The sequence below is a fragment of the Fukomys damarensis genome, unplaced genomic scaffold (assembly GCF_012274545.1).
Source record: "Fukomys damarensis isolate Sample0158 unplaced genomic scaffold, DMR_v1.0_HiC HiC_scaffold_37, whole genome shotgun sequence".
Lineage (NCBI taxonomy): Eukaryota > Metazoa > Chordata > Mammalia > Rodentia > Bathyergidae > Fukomys > Fukomys damarensis.
The window spans coordinates 26685207-26707073 of NW_022900949.1; the positions used below are offsets into that span (position 1 = coordinate 26685207).

The 21867-nt window shown below is 41.3% G+C and overlaps 1 protein-coding gene across 1 annotated transcript in view; it reads left to right on the forward strand.

Moving 5' to 3' along the window:
* The window catches only part of Itga8 (integrin subunit alpha 8), a 189065-nt gene that overhangs the window by 69739 nt on the left and 97459 nt on the right, over window positions 1-21867 (forward strand). Inside the window, exon 13 of the mRNA XM_010617262.1 lies at window positions 879-1070. Coding sequence (XP_010615564.1) covers window positions 879-1070 — 192 coding nt within the window. The remainder of the gene's footprint in view (window positions 1-878; window positions 1071-21867) is intronic.

The window sequence follows — 21867 nt, forward strand, 5'->3', positions numbered from 1 at the left end:
TCCTCTATATGTGCAGAGTCAAGATGAAGGTATACACATCGATGTGTTATCAAGTATAGTACGTTCTGGTTAACATATATGGATGGGTTACCGACAGGTTGTGCTGAGTCCTTCCTGGTCTGTCAACTTCAGCGGAAAGCCCGTTTCAGTGTTTGCAATGGAACAGTTTTAAATCCTTAGCTTAGGCTTGTGGTTCTTCAAGTTAGGAATTCATAGATGCCTTTTAAGTACCCTCTCTTCAGAAAAACGCACATGTACACAGAAAATTTTCCGGACATTTTCAGGATCTGGAAGAACCGTAGGATTGCATGTTTCTTGGTCTAAGTCAAGAAGGTAACAGAAACATGCTGTGCCACGTGCTATCTAGGAAGCATTTACATCAGATCAGCACCCACTGGCACTTTTGGTAAGAGTACTGTACTCTTATGATTGCTTTGAAATAAAAACTCAGTAATTTTTTAAAGTTTCATAAGTGCATATTAAACACTTATGATTCAAGGGAATAAAAAAAAAGTCAAGATCTTCTTTAAGAGACTTGTTTTTCCCAACTGCCCTACTCCTTATCTACCATTTAAGGGAAGTAATAATGCTGAATCATCTGAGGTGTCTTTTAATAGTGTTTTCTTTGATTTGTCTTTTCCCTTAATCCCCTGATGATAATTATTATTGCTTCAGAGCTACAGAACTCCCATGTAAAACATGATCCCTTTGGATTTATAGTATTGTTTGTTTTATTGTACTTAACTATTTCTAAAGCATTCTTTTTTTTTTTTCTTCTGGTATCAGGGATAGAACTCAGGTCCTTGTATTTGTGAGGCAGGTGGCAGAAGCACTGACCCTCTAAAGCATTGTTTATCTCCAAATGTGTTTGTCCCCAGACATCGCCATTGGTGTACCCTTTGCTGGCGAGGATCGGAGAGGCAAAGTGCTCATTTACAATGGGAACCAGGACGGCTTAAATGTCAGGCCTTCCCAAATTCTGCAAGGAGTGTGGGCCTCACAGCTGGTCCCTTCTGGATTTGGCTTTGCTTTAAGAGGGGATGCAGACCTAGACAAGAATGATTACCCAGGTAAGGTTTGCTTTCTTTTCCCGCATGGGGATCTACTTCCTGGCAGGGGTCCCCCACCTGGACAATGAATCATGTATAAGCACTTGTCCCATAAAGAAAGAGGTCGTTACATGGCATGGGGTTGGATGGGGTTTTTTCAATTTTTGATTTCTTGGTATGGTCCATGAGCATTTAATGGAAGACAAAACAAAGACTTCTTTTCCAGTCGAGGGACAATTATAAAGAGAAAGGATGGCTTAAAAACCTGCATGTGCATAACACTTGTCAACTACGTACGCAGCCCAGAATTTTGTTTGAGATCCTGTGGTCAGCTGTGTCCACTGACAGAGTCAACTCTCACCACACTCGCTCCTTTCCCGAGTGCTTCGTTTTAACCCTGTGATTCCCTTTTAAGCTGATAGTTCTTATTAATCTATGTATGACCTTCAACATTTACCTACCTAAGCTTCATGGTTTTAGATCATATTTTCCAGCTATATTTTGGGGCTTTCAATGATAGAATATTCGAAGGAGAAAATAAGAAGTACTTTGTGATAGGGATTATAAATTATTCCTGATCACCTAACCCATATTGAGGGTACATGGAAATTCAGAGAGCAAAGATAGACAATTCACGTTTTGTGCATGCTATGTGAAAATACGGATTTTGTCTTAAAGGATTATTTCAGTAATCAGAGTCTTTAGCAGAAAACACGAGACTGTTTGGTTTTATGGTTCACTTTTTCACTTTTATGTTGGTTATTTTAAGATGTTTTCAATAAATGCTCAGAAATCATTAGTAGTTAACTGACAGCTTCGGCTGTTTATTAAAACCTTGTCTCTTTCCCCCAGCCCCTCCTCTGCTTGGGAATTTTCCATATATAGGGTTTTCTCTGGCTTGAGGCAGCAGTCCAATAAGCTGACTGCCTAAATATACATCATTAATTTCAATCTGTTGGTTTTCCCTTCTCCTCTGGGACTAGGCAAAGGGGATAGCACAACTTATATATATGCCAGAAACCTTTCACAGTGCTAACATAGATATTACAGTGGGCTCCAAGAGGATTGATATTGTATTGCGTACTAATGCTTTCTACCTGTGACAGTTGCGAGGGCATTTCATTGAGTTTATTTTCTTAAGTCATGTTATACCAGTCTAGTCAACTGTGGTTAATTTTGGTGGTTGGGAGGGGTAGGTGAGAACAGGTCTTTTGCATAATATATTCTAATTTTAAACAGTTCAAATAGGTAGGACCCTTGTGTGTTATTCCTACCCCAAAATCGGTCAGGCTGATTAATGAAATTCAACTCCTGGGTAGAAATTGTAGATACAGTGAATTTAGAAAGTTATTGCTATTCATTATGCTTGGCACAGGCTTCCTTTCCCATCCCTTCGGACCAGGGAACTTGACAGACAGGATATGACTGCCACAAGGTGAAGGAAGTAAAGGATGTGTTGATCAAACAGCTGGTCCATCACCTCCTTTGAGGGTTGAATAAGGACCAAAATGAAGGGAACAAGAAACAAAATTTTTTCCCAAGGAATATTTCCTTTGGGGAGAGAGAAACCAAGAGAAGGACAGGGAAGAGAAAAAAAAATTGGTACAATAGTAATTGATCGCCTTTTAATCATGTCCTTTATAAGCTCCCAAGGTGCCAGCACTGCTGCTGGTCTTTTCACTGTACCCTGAAATGAGTTCTAGGGTCACAAGCGTCAGAGCAGTGTATCCAAAATGTGCTGAGCGTACCAGTTACCTGCCAAGCCTATTCACAGAGAATGAAGGCACAGTCCCCCTTCCAGACACTGATTACCAGCTCTGGGGTGGGGCTCAGGGACTTGAGTTTTTACCCAGCACCCTACTTGAGGCTCCATGCATCAGAGCCCTTAAAGTTCTGCTCTCACGTCTACAGCAGTCCAAGGTGCACTTTTCTCTTTTGGCAAGAACCTTCATTGTTAAGCTCTGACATTTCTGTTATCCTTTTCAAAGACCTCTGTCCAGACAGTGGCCCTTTTCTCCAGGCTGCCTCTGCATGGTGGCCACCACAGTGACGTTCGGGTGCACATCATGTGGTGGGCTCATCCGGGAAGACTAAGGGAACCCCCTTGATAAATAGCCCATGTTTCATGCACTGCTGTGCATTTCCTGGAAATTACCTGTGTATTTAAATGGTACTTCACTGGATTTCATTTAAACCATATTATCATGCTTGTTAGATGTAAACTCACCTTAACCTGGCTTAAGCCGTAAAAGGGGATATTTATGTTAAGGTTAAAGGACTGTCTCAAGAGAAAATCAATGGCAGGGATTTACCAAGCCTGTGGAAAGGAATGCCTGGAACTTTCTGTCAGCTCCTTGACCCGTGTGTGTGTGTGTGTGTGTGTGTGTGTGTGTGTGTGCGCGCGCGTTTGTGTGTGTGTGCGTGCACGCACCTTTCCCTCCATACCAGATTTCTCTGAGCATACTGTCACAGCTTGTTTCTCCCCGACAGCTCCAGAGCCCACATGCTCCAGTTGTGCTCACTCAGAGACTCTGCACTTCATCTCAGCCCCACGTCCCGGGTCAGGGGAGATTGGCTGGGTTCTGAGGCAAAGGGTGACATTTTCCAAGGACAGAGCAAGTTGATCTGTGGCTTGTGCAGATACCCCAGTAGACAGCCACTCTGACAGCCCTGGAAAGAAAAGCAGGACAAAGGGGGCCCTAGGAAATGAGAATCCTAGTTTTAAAAAAATGAGGAACATAATTGAATGGGAAAATGATGTTAATTTTTACAAAACAGTTTTTACATTGCTTGGCATTGTTTTATGTTTGTTCCTTTAGTTTCAAGGTCTAAAAGAAACATAAACAAGGCATTTCCTCATTGAATCAAGCAGTACCTATTAGTCTGTGCTATGGACTGGGCATGGTGCTGGGAGTAGGCTGTGGTGATGGAGAAGTGGGGCACAGCTCGTGCTCCAGATGAGGCAGAGAGACAGCATCTCTGTGATGGGTGAAGCAGAGCTTGTGATGGGGCCTGTGGCGAAGACACCTCTCCTGCCTGTGGAGGACCTCTAGCTGATCTCAGGAGAAGGCCAGTGGCAGACAACCATGGAGCAGAAGCAGGGAAAGGAACCTCCAGTGGGAAAGACCAGAGATAACGAGAACACACCACCTCCTGAAATCTTGGAATCGTTGGTCTCTCAGCAGAGCAGGAATCTGGAGAGGGAGGCTGGAGCCAGGAGAAGCCACTGTGGGTTGGGACTTTATAATGAGGCCAATAAGAAAGCACTTTGGAAGTTTCACTCTGGCTTTGGTGTGGAGGATGGACTGGGAGGGAAGCCAACTGGTGCAGTCTCATTACAGATGACAGTGACCTGTATCCCGGCAGTGACAGTATAGATGTGGGGAAGTGGGTGGATAAAATCAACAGGATATGGTGGCTGTTGTGTGCATGGAGAGAGGTAAAGGAGAGGGAGGACTTTTACCTGGCTCCCAGTTTTCTGGCTTCAGTGAAGAGTTGGATGGTGGTACCCTTCACTGGCACAGAGGCACAGAAAACATCAAGGGGAGCAGAACTGTAGGGCAATGATGACTTTAAACACTGAGAGTCTGTGATAACTTTGCCCATCCAGGGATGCTGCCGAGTAGTTGGATATCCCATGAAACCGGAAGCATGGGGCTCATCCAGGGGTCCAGGCTGTGCTTGATGTCGGTCTGCAGAGGGACTCGGGTTCAGCAAGATTTTCCCATCTCTGAATTGTCTCTGGAGCCTTCTTTTTATGTCAGTGTCTGTCTCTCAGTTCTACCAAATTATAAATTCAAGACATGAAAGTCAGCCTTTGCACTGGATCGAGAGATCATTCTTTTAGTATCTTTGGCAATTTTCTTGGCTTTCTGCAAGAAATCCATAGAACATATGAACTTGCAAATTCATGAAATACTGGAGTCTTTAAAATGAAAGCCTTTTTTTGAAATACAATAATGTACTTGAAAAAAATGCAAAGATTCTGGATGCTATGCTTGTGAATTTTAAAAATGTTTTATTAGGAAAATATCACAGGCCTTCAGAAATTTTATAATCATTTGGTCTTGATTAAATGCATTACCAGAAGAAAACAGGCTCTGTAGCTCCATGTACAAGCACCTTCAATTCCCCTGATTACTTCCAGAACTTGAGCTAATTCCAGAATCGGAGCTGCTGTGAATGATGTACAGGCTGTGCCTGGCCAAGGAGCATGTGGGGACAGATCCGTACGCCAGCGGGCTCCCTCCCCTGGGGAAAGCCAGGGGCACATATTACAATTCACATACAGATATGTGAGCTCTCGGTGCCATTTGCTTTCTAAATAGATCAGAAACAAAATCTCTGAACATCATCTACCTAGTTACCTACAGAATTCATGAGGAAATAAATGTAAAGACACAGCTTTGCAGCACTGGACTGAAAGAAGTTGAACTGCTTGGAGTCTTTACCGATTGGAGCACGTCTGAAAAGTGGTTGGTTACCAACCACGATGACTTCTGATGAGGCTGTGATGGAGTCGGTTTTCCCATTCTTGAATACTGTTTCTTCATTTTAGGTGACAAAAAGGCTTAGCAGGTATATTGGAAAGCATAGTAGTGTTGGCTTCCCTGGGTCTCCATTGCCTGCTGCATGGATCCTACCTAGAATCATGGCAGGGCATGCCATGTTCCACTTACAGCGAGCCATGAGCGTGCTACATATTCTTTATATGACCTAGCTGCTTTTCACAGAGAGAAAGTGTGGGGATGATGGTGATTTTTTGGGGGGGTGTGGTACCGGGATCAAACTTGGGACTTTGTTCTTGCGAGGTAGGTGGCAGAACCACTGAGCTAAATCCTTGGCCCCATGGTGATGTTTGGTGTTTACTTATTGTGCAGTCTAGCTGACTCGTCCCCCGGAAATAAGTTAAGCTAGTACCTGAAATAACTAAAAGCACAGATGAGTACAAAGTGGTTTTCTGTTATGTTTGCTCAGTGTGACCTGATCTGTTCTGCACGTTCCATATGTTCTGTGTTTGTGTGCACCACTCAGTCTTCCTGTCTCTAGAGGTAGGAATCCTACCAAAGAGCATGCACGGGGTTCATTACATTGTTGACATTTTTTCCAATTATAGCAGTTATAACTATGGCTGTGTAGAAGTCCAAAGCATACTAGCCACTGCATAGAAGAGAAATGCATGGCATATTCATCGGAATATTATTTTTTGCTTTCTTACACACATGTATGTGTGAATTTCGTAACAGGAGAGTGTATGGGCTAAGATTTTATGACACTGCACTTTTTTGGGGGGATTCTTTTGAGACAGGGTCTCACTATGTAGTTGAGACAGACCTGGAACTCACTATGTAGCCCAGGCTGGTCTTGAACTCACAGCGGTCCTCCTGCCTCAGCCTCCCGAGGCTGTACTTCTTTCTTTCTGGAAAACATCCAACCAGTCTGAAAATAACTATACTGAAATTACCAGAATGGCAGTGAACAGAGGAATCAGAATGCCTAAATTCAGCTTCCCATCCCACTTGGATTAGCCTGATACTTGACTGGTTCTTTGACTTCGTGGAGCATCCATGTATTTCTCTGGTATGTGGAGCTAATGATGCCTACTTTACTGTTTTGTATGGGTCTGCAATTCCAGGTTGAGAGAGGATTTCTCCAAAATATGAATAGCATAGGACAGCAATGAGAATCAATCTGGTTACCACGAAAAAGTCCAAAGCACTTTCTTCTCAGTTGTGTTGGAACCCGAGAGATTCTAGCGCATTGGAGACAGACAACCCAGGCTTGAATTTGGACTGCTTCTTCCTAGATGTGTTAAGAAAAAGAAAATGTCTCTCAAGCTCTCTAAACTTCTGTTTCTCTGTTGGTGAAATTATATGAGAATATGTTGGTGTAAAAATCAAATGACATCATTTGTACCAAACGAATGGAGATCATATGTTGAAGTTAAAATAAGATTATGTGGGACAGGGTTTAATAGAAGGGAGCTCTTCAGTTTTGTAAACAAGATTTCATATATTTTTGAGGTATTCTTCGTCCTCTGTATACTAGTTGATACTCTTTTGTTTGAGTAAGCAAACTCCCATGGTCTCCCAAGTTTGACTTCCAGTACTACATTTGCTCTCTCTGCCCTCAACAAATGCGAGAGGGCAAGGACACAGCTACAGGGACCCTGCTGGACTGAGAAACATTCATAATATCCCTGTTGCTGATCCTCTGAAGAAGCTGCTGGCAACACTGGGAGGTTTCTGCCCCACCCCGATGTGATTCACCATCACCACGACCCACGCCCACCCCCAGTGGGGAGATGGGTATCAGGGATTTCTGAAGCCTCGCACGGCTGTGCATTTCTGGTACCAGGAATGAAAGATCCTCTTCCATCAGGCTCTTAGCCCTGCAGGAGCATTAAATTGCAAACACACGAGGCCTGAGCTAGGATGGTGACAGTGGAGAGCGAAAGGAAGGAACTAACCGAATTGTGTAAATGAATAATAAATTAGACATGGTGATGCTGGCCTTCGTGGACGGCAGAGGAGTGTGGCGAGGAAGGATGAGGACTCTGAGCCGGCTGAGAGGCACATACTTGTGGGGCAACAGGGACAGGAAGATCGTAGTTCCAGCCCAACCTGGGCAACTTAGCAAGACCGTGTCTCAGAATAAAAAATTTAAGGTGTGGGGGGGCACTTTCAACGAAGCTCAAAGTGTAGGCCTTGCATTCAACCCCACCCCCGCAAAATGACTCTAAGCTTCATACATCCATAGGAGTCACAAGGTTTTTCATCACTAGCACCAGAATTCTTTTTCCCATTCAAAATGTGGACAGGTTCAGGCTTTTATGTTGATGCTCATTGGAAAACTAGAAGAGTGTCATGTGGACATTAATTGAGTGGAAGCATCGCAGAGGAGAAACAGCTGTGACACTCAGGAATGCTCCAGTGCAGTGATCTCGTCTAATCCTGTTAGACGCGATTGCATAGCAGCACCATCTGCAAAATGCAAAGCGCAGGCAGGAGAGGGTGGAGAAGGGGGGCAGATTCTGTCTAGGAGCAGAAGTCCTACAGGCAATAAAAACGAGGAGACCATGGGCAGCGAGCCAAGACTATCAGGCCCCTAATATACTATGGCCGTATCGTGAAGCCACTTCAGACAGTTAGACTCAGTGAAATAAAATGACTCATCATCTGTTTTAATGAGTGTGTGTGTGTGTGTGTGTGTGTGTGTGTGTGTGTGTGTGTGTGGTGTAAACAAATAAGTGAGAAAGACAGAACCTACACACAGGGGACATAAAAGGGATGATGTTACTCAAAGGGAATAATGCATTTTAATGAAACCTTGAGCTTGAAATCGTTGAAGTTTGGTTGAACTACATTCAGAGCTTGTAGTGAAGGTTTATTTTTCCATCTCAAGCTGCTACTCAATTTTTTATGAAAAGCAAAGCATCACATCCTGATTGAGCAAGATTTTCATAATTTCATCCTGAACACATTGGCAATTAGACTATTACATTTCTTGTAGAAATAGCGTATGAATTTACACGGAGTTGAATTTATTCAACTGAAAGAGTGCTTGGACCTGAATTGAGCGGTGTCACAAAAGGAAAGCAAAAGGAAGTGAAGGGGCTGAGTTTGAGACCAGTTCTCTCAGGTGGGATTTTAGTAACTCAACCCCTCTGGGCCTTCTTTCCTCACCTTTCCTGGAAGGAAAGGAAATGTAGAGGTTTTTTTAAATTCCCCAGGGTCTTTTAACTCTCAAATTTGATTCATTCTATAATTCTAGGTGAGCTATCTTCTCAGATTGCACTGGAATACTAGACACACTACTCAGGATTTATCTTAAAGGAAAAAAAATATTTAGTGAAATTATACAATTTCACCATTTGACCTTGTTATTTTCTTTGTTCTAGTCCAGGATCCCACATTGAATTGCATTGTATATCCTTACTTTCCTCAATTCTATAACAGTCCCTTGCTTTAAATTTGTTTGTTTTTATTTTTTGAGACAGGGTCTCACAATGTAGTTTGGGCTGGCCTAGAACTTGCTGTGATCCTCCTGCCTCAGCCTCTCCAGTGCTTGGATTACAGAGGTGTGAGGGCCACCATGCTTGGCCTGTCTTTTACTTTTACTGTCAACTTTTGACACTTGTGAGGAGTTCAGGCTGGACAGACATTTTAAGACTGCCCTTAATTAGGTTTCTTACTGTTTGTTCATTGTGACACTGAGGTTACATATTTTTGGTAAGAGTACTGCATGGTGATACCATGACCTCTTGGTGTATCCAACCAGCAGGTCACAGATCTGTTCCTTTTGCCCTTCCATCACTTGTGGAAGGTCCTGTCAGCCAGAGGACCAGATGCAAAGTTTCTGTTTTCTCTCTTTGGAACAATAAGTATCTTTGAACGATACTAAAAGACTTTGCAAATGGCTTGTTTCCCATCATGCTTTTGCCCACTAAGTTTGCGTTCCATGCTCGGCCTCACCTGCAAAAATTATTATTTTCAGATGTCACTTTCCATTTCTATCATTCCCCCATATTGATTATCTGTGATTCCAGCATAAGAAAAAGATCTTTTCCCCTCCAGTTATTTTTCACTCATGTATTTATGTTGGTGTGGACTCGTGGAGATTTATTTTCCATCTTGGGTCATAAACCCTTACTCCATTTACTTATTTTTGTTGCTGAATTGGTCCCATATTTGGCTTTTGGGAAATTCCTCTAGTTGGCTCCAGGGTCCCTTTGACAATGCCCATCCTTTTAGGAGTGTTTCCTCACTTTCTAACACCACAAGATATTCCAGAAGCTGTAATATTTAAAGAGTGGTATTTAACAAATAAGATCTGAACACTCGATCTCATGGTTACTAAGATGTCAAGATAGAACCTGTAATGCAGAAATTACATAGATTGCCATGTCCTCATATTTTATAGCTCCATTCCAAGCCATTGATATTAATCTAAATCAGTGTATTACATGTTTTGTTTTCACTCAACCTATACTTTATAATTCAGGCTTTCCACATTTGGGGGTCAACAGCAGATATTTGGGTAATGTTAATATTACTGAGTTAATGTTGAAAACTACCAGTTTTTTATCATTTTTAAAAATGATGATGGTAGACGATATTGGTTATATGATATTTAAGAGATTGTGCTTTTAGAAAAATAATTATTCATGTATTCAACAAGACATAGTGAGGGTCTATGTGCATAACCCTGTTCTAGATGTTGAGAATACAGCACTGAATTTAACAAAGATCTTGTTTTCACAGGCTTCAGTTTAAATCCTAGCTATGATAATAGCTGGATATGGGACTTTGCTAGTGTTTTTTTTTTTTTAATTAGGACACCTTTGCAGTATATAATGATTATATTTATCATACGGAGTTAGTACCTGTACATAACACCTCCTAATTCTTTTTTCATCCCCTCCCTTCCGACCCCTCCCTGCTCCTTCCTACTCTTGATCCCCTTCCCATTTCCAAAAGCAGTATTTCCATTTTTTTCCTCAATTCTACTCTTTCCACCCAATTTCATTTTTCTTCCCCATTCTTTAACTGGTGGTTGGAGGTTAAGTTGGGTAATATATATTCAATGTGTAGCACTGTGAATAGCATCGAGTAGCAGCCATTCAATATTAGTTGTATATGATGTATTGGTGCTCTGATGTCATAAACCATGCCCTGAAGGAGCAATGTAATCTTGCAGATGAGGCATCCAGCAAATTAATTATAATATAGGGCAGCATGAGAAAAGAAGTTAAGGAAGGATAAAAATAATGAATGAGTTAGAAAAAGAGAGTGCTTCTCGCTAAAGTGATCAAAGAAAGTCTTAACAGAGAGACAAGTTAAGCAGGACCCTGAGATTTAGGTATGATTGTAAGCAGATATACAGACAGGGTATCCCAGAAGAGGCACACAGAATGAGCAAAGACAGAGATGCTATGTGACGAGTTCTGCTACAATTAAAAGAAAAAGCCTTCCAGGAGTGTTTAGTATTGAAGGGGTGAAAGAAGGCACACAGGAGAGCACAGCAGAGTGTCCCACGCATACTGTGTGTCCTGCTCATCATCTGACCCAGATAACTTTCTATTCCCAGAAGCCCTCAGTGTCTCAAGGGATACAACACTGTGAGTTATCTGACTCAGTGTTACATGAGTAAGGGAAAAAGAGACCCACAGATGTCCAAGACTACTACCTGGTTCAGATTTTTTTGGAAGGACCTCAGCATAAATGATGAATGTGGATGGTGTCTGTTTTATGTAACGAAAGCTTTGCCTCATTTATCTTTGTTAGTCTGCATTGCACAATTTCAAAAACATGCCTTTTGGTATATTTTTGATCATGCTAAGAAAGAAACTTGATACATAAATTAAAGAAAATACTTCTTTTATTTTTTTTAAAAAAGGCGATTTGGAAGTGGTTTGATCCAAATTAATGAGAACATTAAGTGGAGAAAAAGTAAGATTGAAAAGTAGATTAGGGACAGATAATTAAAAGCATTGAATAACATGTTAAATAATTGATACCCTAATGGGAAAAGAGTGTGCTTTATATTTCCAAGTGACACTTTAAGGACCTCAATCTTTGTGTGTTTGTGTGTGTGTGTGTGTGGTACTGGGGATTGAACTCAGGTCCTTGTGCTTGCAAGGCAGGCCACCGAACTGCTGAGCCAATTTCCCAGCCCAGGGACCTCACTCTTTACAATGAGTTGCAATAAAAAAGAAATTGGAGTTTGAAAGCCATTAAAGCATCCCAGGTGAGGGTAATCAACTGAGCCAAATAACTGCTGGGTGCAGCCAGGGTGGCTGGAGGAGACTGGGAATGAATGGCCCAGGGCCACCAGTGAGAACTGGTAGATGACTACCCAGCCTCTCATCCTTTGGAGACAGTTGGGGGCCAATCTGCAGGTTTTGCAGGACCGCCACTGTCTATACCTTCAATCTTGAAATGTACCTTTATATTCAGAGATGTATTGGCAAATATTTAGCAACCATCTTTCCAGAAATAAAAAGAAAAGGGCACAGAGTTCAGCATTTACCTATCTTGGGTTCATAACCCACCCCAACCAACTGCAAGCTTTGACAAGACTTACAGGAGAGCTATCGGTACAGCTGAGAAGAACCTGACACACTTACCTGCTGTTAAACCCCAGCCACTCACAAATACACAAGCCTCTTGTCTTCATGATGTCTTTCCAAGGGGGGATTTTCACTCCTATTCAGAAATTCACAGATCCAAGTTGAGAATTACCATTGGCTATATTTACAGCTGCTTTTATAAGAAACCTAAACAATAACTACCCGAGTTCATTTTCAAGTCCAATAACATAAGATGCTGACTTTATTTTTCCCAAGCTTAGAATAAGACATTACAGCTTGGAAACTGTCACATCTCTTTGACAGGTATTTCTACATTATGTATTCCGCTACGGACACCTGTGAGTCTCTCCATCTGCCTTACCCCTGGGTCTTCCTGAAAGAAGTAGCTGTATTGAAATATCGTGTCTTCCACCTAGAGCTTATCAGTGACCTCCTCCCACACTGACTGAAGTTCTAAGAGTAAAGCTTTTGCAAATAATAAGCCCTTCATAAGTTATTCGCCCTACAGTTTGTTCTGGAGCAGATTTAAGTAATATCCTACTTGAGAGTAGTAAACATAGCGCATCTATACTACCAGAGAAAAGAAACCTAACTGTACAGTTATTGTATTTATGTGCCACATGCCTCCTGCTAGTTTAAGCTTGAATTAACTTCCTGCCAAATATTTGTAGTATACACTGGCTTCTTTCTGACTCCCAGGGCCTCAGTGAGAATGACAATTGACCATTTACACTTGATGTTGCTTGATTTAATACACGTGCTGCCTTGCCCTGGTTTCTTTTACTAGAAGGAAGAGGAAGAATGAGATAAGGAAGCATCGGACTGAAGTCCTTGAACTTCAAACCTCATGTTATTTCTGCCCTTCTACTGACCACTTTTCCTATGTCATTTTCAATTAACTAGTACGCAAATGAAAAGTTGTGCTTTAGCGTCTCGCTCTAGATGAATCCTGTCTCAAAGTCTTTGCACACCGTGGCCCCTTTTCCAGGAATTCACGTGGCACAGAGCCCCTCAGGTCAGAGGTCGTTTCCTAGCAGCGTTCCCCTATCCTCGTTCTTCCCCTAGAAGCACATATCTCAGGTGAGATTATGCAAGTGTCTGAGCATTTGATAAATGTCTCTTGTGTCCCGCTAGACTGGACCCTGGTGTTAGCTGAAAGCTAGGACTGGATTTGGTTTTGCTCACTTTGGAACCCTGGCGCTCAACGTAGTGACTGATGCTAAGAAACCTGGTAAATATTAGCTGAATGAGTGAATGGCTGACAATGAATGATGGAAATACATGTGCGCAGGGCTAAACCAGGTTCTTTACAGCCACACACGTTCGTGTGTAAACTCACTCTCATCTCTCTTTGCCTTGTCACCGCCCACCGCCACTACTCAAATTCAGTGTGATATTTCATTCCTGTGCTAAATAAGAATGAAAATATAAGTAGGAACAACAAAAATAAACTTTGGCATTCCTCTCTTGTGAATACGAGAGGCTCCCCTCAAAGTGACAGTCATTCATCACACCAAGAGGCAGGCAGGAGACCCCTGTGCTTTCTTCAGCTGTCAAGGACCAGCTCTGTATCCTGGGGCACATAGATCAGTTAACCTTAGAATTTTCAGCCGCAAAAGCAAGGTGCCCAGACCAAGCCCCACCATTCAGGCTGTGGAGGCGATTTACAAACTCAGAAATTGCCCTGCACAGTCAGCCGTTCTCATTTCTAGACTCCTCTGGCCACACGGAGGAGGAAGAGATGGAATCCAGCTCCAAGGATGAGGTCGGGGTTCTTGGCCCTGAGCTACTTGTCTGCTGTAAGGCGCTGACTTGGGCAATCAGTGTTGAAAGCCACCTGTGTAATGATAGATGGGCAATTTTCAAGACGACAACTAGTGAAGCAACAACACGCTCGTCAGCAACAACGCACTCGTCAGTACTTCCTGTTTGCAAACACTGTGCATGGGTATTATTCTTTCTGTATGGTAATCATCTGTATGGTACTGACATTTTCCTGTGCTTCCTTAGTACTTGTTTTCTAAAATCTCTCAACCCTAATCGATGCTCATGAGAGAATAGTGCACACCAGAAAGCCTGGGGTCTGCCCAAAGCTCGAATGAAATTGTGTAGATGAAGCTCTTTTGGGAGTGCTCAGCTCCTGTCTTCCTTGGCTTCCTTTTCCTTCCATCCCTGAGGGCTGCCGCACACCAAATGCAGACAGAAGCACTGGTTTCCTTTGAGGAACATGTGCTGAGGAAGAATCTAATATGCTCGCTTTTGTATGGATAGAAACGATCAGGACAAGTCAGTCACATGGAGAGGCTTTGGTGCAGTGGGTGCCGGCCTATATTTACAACACACCTCCTTGGTGAGGTGGTTGGTGAACTCCTTATGCCTCCCGGGCTGGGACAGCTGGTTTACCAGTTCACTACAAAGCCCTGAAAAAATAAGACAGGGTTTGGCTCATGGTGGGTGCTCAGGAAAGAGTTGCTGAAGGTGGGCGCCCAGCACAGGAAACCATTGGTGTGAATTCTTTCCTTCCTCCCTACTTCCCTGGCCAATTGCTTCTGTATGTTGAATCTGAGGGTACTTTTTTGCATGTGGTGCTGTAACATGACAATGACTACAAATAGGGTGACTCAGACAACTGACAGGTGTTTCTTCACAGTTCCATGGGCTAGAAGTCCAAACTCGGTGTCTGAAGGGTTTGTTCCTTCCAGGTCTCTCTCCATAGTTTGTATTGGATCATTGTCTCCCTGTGTCTTCTCATGATCTTCCTTCCCTTGTGTCTGTGTCCTGATTTCTTATAATACACCAGTCCTATTGGATTGGGTCCCACCTACATGACCTAATTTTAAATGAATTATGTATTTAAAGATCTCACCCTCAAATACAGATATCCTGAGATACTGGAAGTTAGGACTTCAACATATGCCTGGGGGGGGCATAATTCAGCCCGTAATACTTAACACGTAAGTCCCCAAAGTTTATAATCAGAAGGATTTCTCCATTAGGCTGAGTGGGAGGAAAGGTCTTGTGAGCTATCAGGCTTTTCTGAAGACTGTGAACTTGCTCCCAACAGGCAGCCACTTACAAATGATGCTGATCCTAAAGAAACAAATTTGTTTTCCAGGACTTTTACCAACAGTGACAGCACCCATATTATGTATCACTGTAGCCAGGATAAAGTGAAATGCCTTTGATACAGTGACCAGGAATGTAGCAAATGGAGCATCAAACAAGAGTAGGGAGAAGGATAATCCTTCCAGCCACAGGATGCTAATATTGTATAGAAAACTATTTTCATAAGGCAGACTCGTCGTTTGATATTTTGCTCTTATGTTTTTTGTGGGATTTTATTTAAAGGAAAATAAACCCTTAGTAAATTAGAATGTTGCAACTTAATGCCATGTTCAAGCTCATAAATGTTTTTCTTCAGAGTTCATTTGGAAGCATTTCAGACAGATTGTTGGGATTATTGCTTTCTGGGATAAAATCACGCATTTTTTCAAACATTTCTTCCTCAACTCATAACCTTCCCTTTGGTAATATTTTGCATGTTTCAATTTAAAAAAAAAGCAAGGAAGAAAGGCAGGCTCTATTTTTAGGTTAACACATTTGCCCAACTGAAGGAGACTTATCTGAATGCCCACTCTCACAGACATGAACTGTTTTTCTAGTGCCAAACACACCAATTCATAATCGACTTGCAAGTGGACACTGCCTGTTTTGCACACCACTGCCTTTAACCCTAGCATTTTATACAATGTCTCCAATCCTGTGGTTTCTCTTAATGTCATCGTTCTGTGAAAGTGGACGAGCACTGATGGATTGAGGTAAATGACTATATGGAGAGTCTCCAAGATCCTTGCATGCTGTGGGAAGAGGCTTAGTAGAAATGGACCCTGGGCCACAGGACCTGAGAGCTAGGAATGGGTGGGGCTCAGTCACAGGTGTGATCTGGAGGGACTCGTGTAGGGTACAGGGCTGGGAAACTACAAACTGGTCACCCCTTAATAGAGACAAGAAGGGACCTCCCCCACATACACAGTGACAGAGGTGCTACATCAAGAAGTGAACGAGAGGCCTGGATTGTATGTCAGGACAAAGGAGTGTAACTGTCCAGCTCCAGAAACTTCTACTACACTCTTGGCATTCTCACTGGGGCACTCTCAAGGGTTCATGAGACATCAGCAATGAATGGGGATTTGTCCAAGGGCATTCAGGAGCCAGTGGTAAATGAACTGGAATTTAGAATCCCTGCTTCTTAACCCTTCATTCATTTTCTTCCACCTGAAATAGCACACTGCATTTGAAAGAGGGCTTCAGAGGCTTTTGAAAGATCCAGTGAGGGACAGTGCGCAAATCAGAATTGGCCTGTAGATACCTGAACACCTGTACGTACACATTTACAGTTCTCACTCCAACCTCGAAACACCCGCAGGGCCCCTTAGCCAGACTCTCTCAGCCAGGCTGGACAATCAAACTACAGGTCATCAAGTGTTCCAACAAGGAAAAGGAACAAACTCCCGATACACAAAACATCATGGGTGCATCTGAATGCACTGGGCAGTGAAGGAAGGCTTGCAGGACATTCTGGAAAACACATTAGAAGATGCCAGGGTCTAGGAGACGGGGCAGGCTGGATGTCACATCTGCACACCAGAAAGCCTGGGGTCCTCTCAGACACTTTGGGATGATGTGATACATCGTTCTTTACCTTGACTGTGGCATATGTTATGCGGCTGGATGCTTTTATCAAAGCATTATACATTTGCAAAAAAGAAACTTGCTATAGTAAAATGCACTTTAATTTTTAAAAGATTAAAAAGAGAGAAAATAGCATATGGCCACCCATGGGGGACATATTCGAAGACCCCAGCGAATGCTTGAAAACATGGACAGTGCCTAACCCTTTATGAGGTATGATTTGAAAGCATCATGAATGCTTAATTTTTAAAGTGTATGACAGTAAAAGATATATTGTCATGAATCCCCCTCAATATTCTCCTCTTTTTTTTCTCTCTCATTGAGTTTATTGGTACATTTTAGGTATACAGTACAGTTACATTCATCATTGGAATCTTGTACCTTTACATGACAGGTCTTGGTTCTCATTTTTTCCCCTTGTCCCTGCCCTCCCTTCACCGCCTCCTCCCCTCCCCATTTACAAACACTTTATTTCCATTTTTTCATTTTCTCATATTTTTTTCTTTTCCCTTATTACCTTTCCCCTACCCTTCTCACTTTCCCTACACCTTTAGCCCATTTGTGAACAGATTTTTCAAATCTTTTGTAGTTTCTCCAGCTACTTCATGGATTCCTATCAGTCTTATGTTATTCTTTTTTGCATCATCTAGGAGTTGTTGCATTGATTTCTCATGATCTCTTACTGTTTTTAAGAGATCTCTTTTTTCATGGTCTCTAACTGCAGTCTTATCTTCTATATTTGAAATTCTATCTTCACATTTGTTCATTCTGCTGTGAATGCTTTCAATAGACTTTCTCATCTCCTGACTATCTGTTTGAATCTGTTTCTTGGATTCCATTTCTTTCCTATGTTGAACATTCATGTTTTCCATTTCTTTCCTATGCTGGGCATTCATGGCTTCTATCATGGTCCTGAGCTCATCTATTTTTTGTCAGTTTCTGTCCTAGAGTCTCTAAAACTTGGAAACAGCCCATCTGCCCATCAGTTGGAAACTGGATAAAGAAGATGTGGTTTTTCTATAAAGTGGAATACTACTCAGCCATAAAGAATGAGAAATTACATTCATTTATAGGAAAATGAATACATATTGAGGATATACTCCTAAGTGAAATAAATAAGTCACACATGTGTTTTTGTTTGTTTATTTGTTTTTGAGGGAGGGTCTCACTATGCAGTTCAGATGCTTGGAACTCACTGTGTAGCCCAGGCTGGTTTTGAACTCACAGCGATCCTCCTGCCTCAGCCTCCCAAGTGCTGGGATATTCTCCCTCTTTACTTCCAACACACCTGCCCCATTGTTCTTGCCACTTCTTGGAGTAGTTCTGGAGTCCTCTTCCCTAAGTGTCTTGAAATGCACTGCCATGGCTCTCTTCGGTCCGGAGTCAATTCCAAATGTTTTACATTATTTTGACTTTGGAGGAGCCAGAGGTTGCAGCACAGGGCTTGATTTGGCAAGGAAGGTGGATGAAAACATATCGTGGTGTTTTTATGAGCCTGTCTTTCCTTCAGATGGCACTTGGGAGTAGTATTCATTGTATTTTTGTTATTTTTAAAATCGCACCTCAAAAAGACGCAAAAGAACACTTCCAGAACTGCTTCAGAAAGTGGCAAGAGAAATGAAGTAAATGTATTTGAAGAAAGGGGAATATTTTGAAAGGCATTAATGGCAGTGTGGTTTTTACTGCAATTTTTCTTTTTGGTACAGGGAATCAAACTTGCAAAAATTTTTTTGAAAAGTATCAACATATATTTGATTACATCTCATAAATTGGAACAATTATAATAATATACTGTCATAAAAATTCTGAACATGGTCATTCTCTCTTTTGTGTTATTTTATCATATTATATTCACCCTTCTTGCAGTGATACAAGCTGAAAATAATGTAGGCATTGTGATTTAACATTAGGTTACTACATAAAGGGTACTAAATACAAGCATTGTGATGTCACAGGACTCCATCTGACACCCAAGATGGCAACCTAGTGACTGAGTGGGTAGCATATACACTGTGGATACACTAGGCAGAGGGATCATGTATGTCCTGGATGGGAAGAGCATGATTGTGCAAGATTGTACCACTATACTCAGCACAGTGCACAATTTAAATTTTAGTATTTCAAGAATTTTCCATTTATGGATTTATATATCCATAGATATATGAATATATGTTGTATGTCCACATGTATATTAGGTTTGTATATAAATATTTAATGTTTTTAGACACAGTTAACTGCAGATAACTAAAACTACAGAAAATCAAACTGCTGATAAGGGGAAAGTACAGCATTTATATTGACAATGTTTACGCTTCACTTTTTATGCTTAATGGCACGTGTTTGCAGTACATACTAGTTACACTCTCATAGGGGGTTGGCACATGCACACAACATGTCTTAATGTTTTTTTCACCCTCTTCCCCTCTTCTCCTTCCCTGCTCCATCTCTCGGTCCCCTTCCTTTTTGCAATGCATCTGTCTCCTTATTTCCTTTTACCTACCTACCTACCTTTTATTTTCCTCTTTATTTATACTGTAGGTTTTGCATACAAGAGAAACCATATATTCAAGCTAGTCTGTCTGATTTATTTAAAATGTTTAGAATGTAAGTGTTTGTTTCATGTTTTTGTGTACAGTTGTGTAGCATACCTCAGGGTGAATTCCAAGAAGTACAAGTGCATTGTCATACTTGCCAATAGACCATCAAATCATGCCAGTTTATATGCCTGCAAAGAGAGTACATGAATTCTTATTCCTCAGCCCTTGATGAAACATTTACTTCCTCTAATCTTTGCATCTTTTCCAGTTTGGAAGTCTAAACATGATATTCCATTTGTATTCCTTTGATGATTTGTGTGATTGAATATCTTTTCATATATTTATTCTCCTTGGGTTTTTATGTCAATAGTTTATAATCTTTTTGTTAGAGTGCTTAGCACTTGATTAATTTGAATGAATTTGCACAAATTAAGAGTAACACTAAACACTTTTTTACTAGGTGCAAAATATTCTCTTAAGCATAAAATATTCATAATGGACCAGGTGTACATTTTATAACATTTCCCCACTTCTTTAATTTCTCATTCAACCTTGCTCAGTTTTGGTTTTGTTTTTCTGAAAAAAAACCATGGCGGGGGTCATACCTACAAGTTCCTTTAAGATTTCTATGTTGTTGGTTATATTTAAGGAGGTCATCCCTTTTGAGTGATTATAATTTTTTTCTTATGATTCATATTCTATGTTCCTGTATTTCACATTTATTTCGAATTCTATGTGGCAATTCTCATTGTCCAAAAAGTATAAAAATGATTTTAATTACAAATAAAAAAGGAGATGTGCAGAGGCATTTTTAGAGCAGTTCAGTATTACTATGTTTCCCAGCAAGACGGTGGCAGCAAGAGAGGAGAAGCAGGTACGAGGAGTAAGGTGAGAGATGAGAAAGGCTGTGTTCACAGAGTTGAGGTGCTGGGGAGAACAGAGATCCCACAAGATGACTCTGTGCGACCCTTTAATCTGGTGCTGTCACCTCTCCTCCTGTCTCCCTTCGGAAAGTCCTCTCCTCCTACATGGTCTCCATGCCTTGTCTTCTTCCTTCCACTCTGCCCACCTGATCCAATGCTCAAATGTTGCTGAGAACAAAGCTCATGTTTTCAAATAGAACTTTTTACACTGTTAAAGTCTCTTTCATTGTTAGTGAAATCAGACTCTAAGTTCAAGCACTACTTTAAAAGCTTGGGACTTTTCTCCTTCCTTATTTAAAAAAATAAATTTGGAGAACAAAATACAAAACATAGGTGTACTACATCTCCTGTGACCTCCCATTTTCAGGGTGATTTTTTTTCTTGCCAACTGATACCATATTTATGCTAATATCTCTCTTTTGTTTCCATAAAAGTACTCAGTTGTTCCTTCAAGGCCAAAAGGAAAATAAGCTATTTTTCTCAGGCAATGCAGAGCAATAGCAAAGGCTTCAAGCTCTTGAGCACATTTTTTGATCGAGTGGGCAGAAGCAGTTTTAGTTGCCAGTTATTTCTTCCAGGTGGAAAAAAAAAAAAACACTAAGTAAGAAGGACAGTGTTTTTCACTGGTTTGTTTTATTATTTTTTTTCTTTTTATTGATATTATTGGTACATTCCAGGTACACAGCACAGTTACATCAATTACTGGGATCCATTACAAGACAGGTCTTGGTTCTCATTTTTTCTCCTGTCCCTACCTTCCCTTCACCCCCTCCTCCCCTCCCCATTTACAAACACTTTATTTCCATTTTTTCATATTTTTTTCTTTACCCTTATTCCCTTTCCCCTACCCTTCCTACTTTCCCTACACCTTTAGCCCTTTTCTTCCTATTTCACATTGTTAATTATCTCATTAGGATCTTTTGTACTATTATAGTTTTTCACACCAGAGAAATTATTCGGTATTTACACATGCGTGACTTATTTATTTGACTTAGGAGTATATCCTCAAAATGTATCCATTTTCCTATGAAAGAATCTAATTTCTCATTCTTTATGGCTGAGCAGTATTCCATTTTATAGAAAAAAACACATCTTCTTTATCCAGTTTCCAACTGATGGGCAAATGGGCTGTTTCCAAGTTTTAGCTATTACAAACTGTGCTGCTATAAACATAGGTGAGCATATGTCACTGTGATATGATTCTTTTAATTCTTTTGGAAAGATACCCAGCAGAGGGATGACCGGGTCAAATGGAACCTCTACTCCCAGCTCTTTGAGGTATCTCCATATTGATTTCCATAGTGACTGCACTAGTCTGCACTCCGACCAACAATGGAGAAGGGTTCCTTTCTCCCCACAACCCTGCCAACATTTGTTATTGTTTGATTTCTTGATAGCAGTGACTCTTTGTGGGGTGAGGTGGAATCTCAGTGTTGTTTTCATTTGCATCTCTCGAATGAACAATGATGTGGAACATTTTTTCATATATTTACTTGCTGCCTTTACTTATTTGTCTGAGAAATGTCTGTTCATTTCAGATGCCCATATTTGAATTGGGTCTTTATATTTGGGGG